The 4,262-nt window shown below is 38.8% G+C and overlaps 1 protein-coding gene across 1 annotated transcript; it reads right to left on the minus strand.

Annotated features, from left to right (window-relative positions):
• Positions 1-2,400: 2,400 nt before the first annotated feature.
• Positions 2,401-3,523, minus strand: LOC135767324 (uncharacterized). Its single transcript, XM_065276965.2, has 5 exons — positions 3,379-3,523; positions 3,176-3,271; positions 2,868-3,097; positions 2,492-2,674; positions 2,401-2,406 (listed from the first exon to the last, which is right to left on the minus strand). Exons 1-5 carry the CDS (start codon positions 3,521-3,523, stop codon positions 2,401-2,403), a joined length of 660 nt encoding a protein of 219 aa, XP_065133037.2.
• Positions 3,524-4,262: the final 739 nt, after the last annotated feature.

The raw sequence follows: 4,262 nt of genomic DNA on the forward strand, positions 1-4,262 counted from the left end.
GGTACTACTACAATAGAAAAAATAAACCCTGACAGGATGAAATGGAACCCCAGTCCCTCGTGAAGGGGTTTGATCACATCCATTTACAAATTATTGCATGTTTTTTTTTTTCATTTTTTACATCAGATTCCATATTTGCATCAAACTATTTGTATTAAGGAGGTACTAACATTCCCATGGCCAGGAGTAGTTGTCCACAGCCAGAAGTTCATTGGGAGGAGGCAGTTTTTCAGTATCCCCCACAGTAGAATTGTGGTCTTCTCAACAGCAATATTTTTTCTCAGTTGATGCCTTCGCTTATTCCCACGTACATAAGAAACACAAATTGAGTTTGCAGTCACACGATGACTACAAAAAAGCACCATACAAAATAAGACTTCACAATACGCATGTATGTGTTATGATTATTGTGACGTGTGATAATTGTTCATTATCATTTGAAAGATTTTGATAAAAACTTTTTTTTCGGAATCTAATTTTAAACAATCATATTTTTTTAAATAGGACAAAATTGGTAGGTCAGGACATCTCTGCACACTGCAGGAACATTGGAAATATTTGAATATCGCACGCAACCTTGTTATGATTTTGACAGTTTTTCAGTATGCTGACTTGTAGTAGGCCTACTTTTTTTTTTAAATGGCTCTGCTATTTTTACTATGTATAAATCCACAGTGAATTAGTTTTATATAAAAAAAAATGCATTACTAGTGGTCTTTTCTGCTCTCACCTGACTGACGATACAGCTGAAATTTTCGCTGTTTGATGCTCAAATACAACCCCTCGATGGTCCTCTGCATGTCATTTTGGATTGTTGCTCCTTTGGACAACAACAAACAAATTAATTAATGCACATTTTAGTTTACAATCAGCCTCTTTTTAGATCCCCTATACAAGAGCAGAGCCAATGATTCTTTAAAATATGCCATAAAAATATTATTTACAAGGTACCTGAGGTCCACTGCTGAACATCATACACACTGCTGGACTGTGTCTTGCTGTAGCGATAACTCAGCAGTGAGTTTCTCCAGGTCCTTTGTTGCCTCTGCAATCTTTTGTACATTCTGTTTGAAACAAATGTCCGTGTTAACAAATGCTGAGAAACACTTTTAAAACAAAAATGTTATTATACATATTTGCCTAGTATGTACCTTGATGTATCTTTTGGCCAGTGTCCGGTCAAGGTTTTCTGCCTTTCGCTTGTTCCAGCCACTTGCCTGGATTGTTAGCATGTCTCTGCGAACTTGACACAAAAGATATGTGCATTAATTTAAGTTCACAGTGAGGACCAAAGGTCAAATACTACATTGATAATTTTCTAATATGGTCACATAAACCTGGAAATATTCATAGACTTAATTAACGTGTCAGAAGTAAATTGTTATAAAGAGAATACTGATCAGTGTAAATGTCCTGACTAGACAGTTGTTTTCTAAGGGAGCACCTATGCATGGAACTCTAAGATGCAAAGGTCGAGCATCAGTGTTAAAACCCCTTCGTCTCAATTTGGACACAACTATACATGAAAAAAGCTTACCGGCTTTTGACATGTACTTTGAACATATGGCGGCTCGGGAGAGGAAGCTGTTAACTTGTTCAAACTCTTCCCCGATTGTTGTTCCAGCTCCTTCTTGATTGCGTCCCCCCATTTTAACTGTAACACATTTACATGAATGTTATCATTTGGAAAACAAGAAGTAGTGGCAGAGGACAGACAATCATAATGTGCGGTACAAATGGTAAGAAATAATTGTCATTATTACCTCACACATCCATGACTGTGCTTTTGCATGCATGATGGAGAGAAACGGGCGCATGTTCAGCAAGTCCCCCAACTCTGGACAGTGGTCCACAACTCTCTGCAGATATGGCCAATATTTGCAGACTACATCAGAGCAAAAAAACTGGACTGTCTGTGAAGCTAGATGTTTCTGGAGATATAATGGGTATGCAAATATTTCTCCACGGAACATATTCAGTCCCTTCAGCAAAACCCCATGACGACAGACAGCAACTTCAACACCTTCCTCGTCTAGTTTGCTTGCAGACTTGTTGGCGGACTCTCGTGCTGCGGTCCACTGACCCGCACCACATTTCCCTTTCCCTGGATTCTTAAACATATGAGGGTAAATACAGACATTTACACAGTTACATTATAAAAAATAAGCTGTAAATCATGTTATTATGGCATTTGATGCAGTAATGCCACTCTATTACTTAAATAAACAAAATAATGTTTACATAAAAAAACTGGCAAGCATTTATAAAAATTTTAATTTAACTTGTGGTGTTACACAAAGAAATATAAATTTAGCTTACATGTCCAGTTGTTCCATGGATGTAATCAACAAAGGAGGACACCTTAGCATCATTGGCCAAAAAGACTCCATAAAAAAAACATTAGGTCTAGAAAGAAATGTAGATGTGGGTTAAATTTACTGTATAAAAGTAATTTGTTGCTAACTAGTATTTCATTGTACATGAATGTTACACACCCTGGTTGGCTTTTGAAACGATATAATTTGCGGTTCCCATCCACTGCAACTGCCAACATGGAGGGTGTGCATGCAGGGCACTGAACATGCTGGACCTGAGACAGCTTGTCAACCTCAAATTTGGCATAGGCCCATTCGAGGAAGGCCCTCTGCATTGTGTCCCCACATATCTTACCACTCTGAGAGCAAAAAATGAAAAAAACAAAACAGTAAGTAACGGTTTCGAAGGCTGGCTTCAGGCCGTGGTCATGACAAAGGAAGGGCTTGGTCAAGAAATATGTGCTGAAACTTTGGGGATTTTAAGACCTAACAATTAATCAGTTATTTAAAAGGTGATCCAAACAAGAAAACATTAATAATGAGTCCACTCACTCGCCCAAAGAGTTTTGTACGGCACTCAAGCATGCTGACAAAAGCTTGTCTCGACATTCCTGGGGCAGTGATTTTTAGATCCTCATACGTGGTGAACAAGTCCACCATGTACAAGGTCTCAAAATTGACAGTGGCTGGCCAGTAACCACTTTCAACCAGATCACTTATGGTCACTGGCAAGGTTTTTCCACAGGAGCAGTTTACTGATGGAAGGAAGAGGTTGTATTTTCCTACAATTTCATAGAAAAACAATTATCTCTTGTTTACAAGAACCAAAAAAACACAACATGAAAGCATAAAAAAGTTACCATTCATTCCAATTAAAATAACTGCCTTTCCCTTGGAAAAGCTTGTTTGCCCAGTGCTGCAGTCGCAGCAGGGAGGAACGATTGGTAACATACAATCTAAAAAGCAGAATTAGTTTACATATTAGAGTAAATGAAACCAAAAACTCAGCTAGGGTTTGAGTAAAATGTAAAACAGCCTATAAAACCTGAGACTTAAAAACTACCTTTTTCATGATAGGAGAATTTCCCTCCCTCATGCTGCTGAACAAAAGTGGATGGCGCCAGGTGTCTAAAGAACCCCTCCACCATGGATGCTCTGTTATGAAGCACCAGGTCCTCATGTGTGGAAAGGTCACAGTCTGTGCACATCACTACTGCAGCCTTTTGTCCACAATGATGGCAAACCCCCTCCTTGGGCTTCTCAGATGACAACATATTGTTCATCATGAAGGGCCTCATTACTGTCCAATTCTCCAGAGAAGAAGTTTGCCTGTTCCTCCAGTGTGACGGGAGAGGTTGTTCAGCACCACTTTCTACAAGGTCTCGGACATCTTGCATGAGGGAGTCTGAAAATGAAAAGGTTAGAAGGCAATGATAAATCTGGGTATTTAATCACATAATAAATGAGGAAACATGAATTAAGAGAAAAAACCTAAATTTTCGAAGGTCACAGTGTCTTCAGTTGTGCTGGTAGAAAGAGCACAGGAGGGTGTAACGCTTGCTGAAGAAACGGCAAAAATATGAATATCCATTTTGAACTTGCTCAATGCATAATGAATGTAACTACTAATGAAAAAACAAACAAAAAACAAACCAGTAGCCGAATCTCGCTTTCGTTTCTCCCCAGATCTACGTCTTTTTGGCAGAGGTTGACCATCATTGTCCTCATCAAGCCAAACACACAGCTTTGTAGATTGTTTAGACCATTCTTTAGTGTGTCCACTACGCTGATCCCCCTAAATAAACAATTGAGCCACAGAATCAACCACCACCTACCAAGGTTATCGCCACCTACAAACATCTCATTATAAAACCAATGTTATAATATTATATTGTAAAAATTCAGTCTAACGGTTGTGGTCCAGTACTGTTCTGACAGATCTAGAAA

The sequence above is a fragment of the Paramisgurnus dabryanus genome, chromosome 6, assembly GCF_030506205.2.
Source record: "Paramisgurnus dabryanus chromosome 6, PD_genome_1.1, whole genome shotgun sequence".
NCBI classification, from domain to species: domain Eukaryota; kingdom Metazoa; phylum Chordata; class Actinopteri; order Cypriniformes; family Cobitidae; genus Paramisgurnus; species Paramisgurnus dabryanus.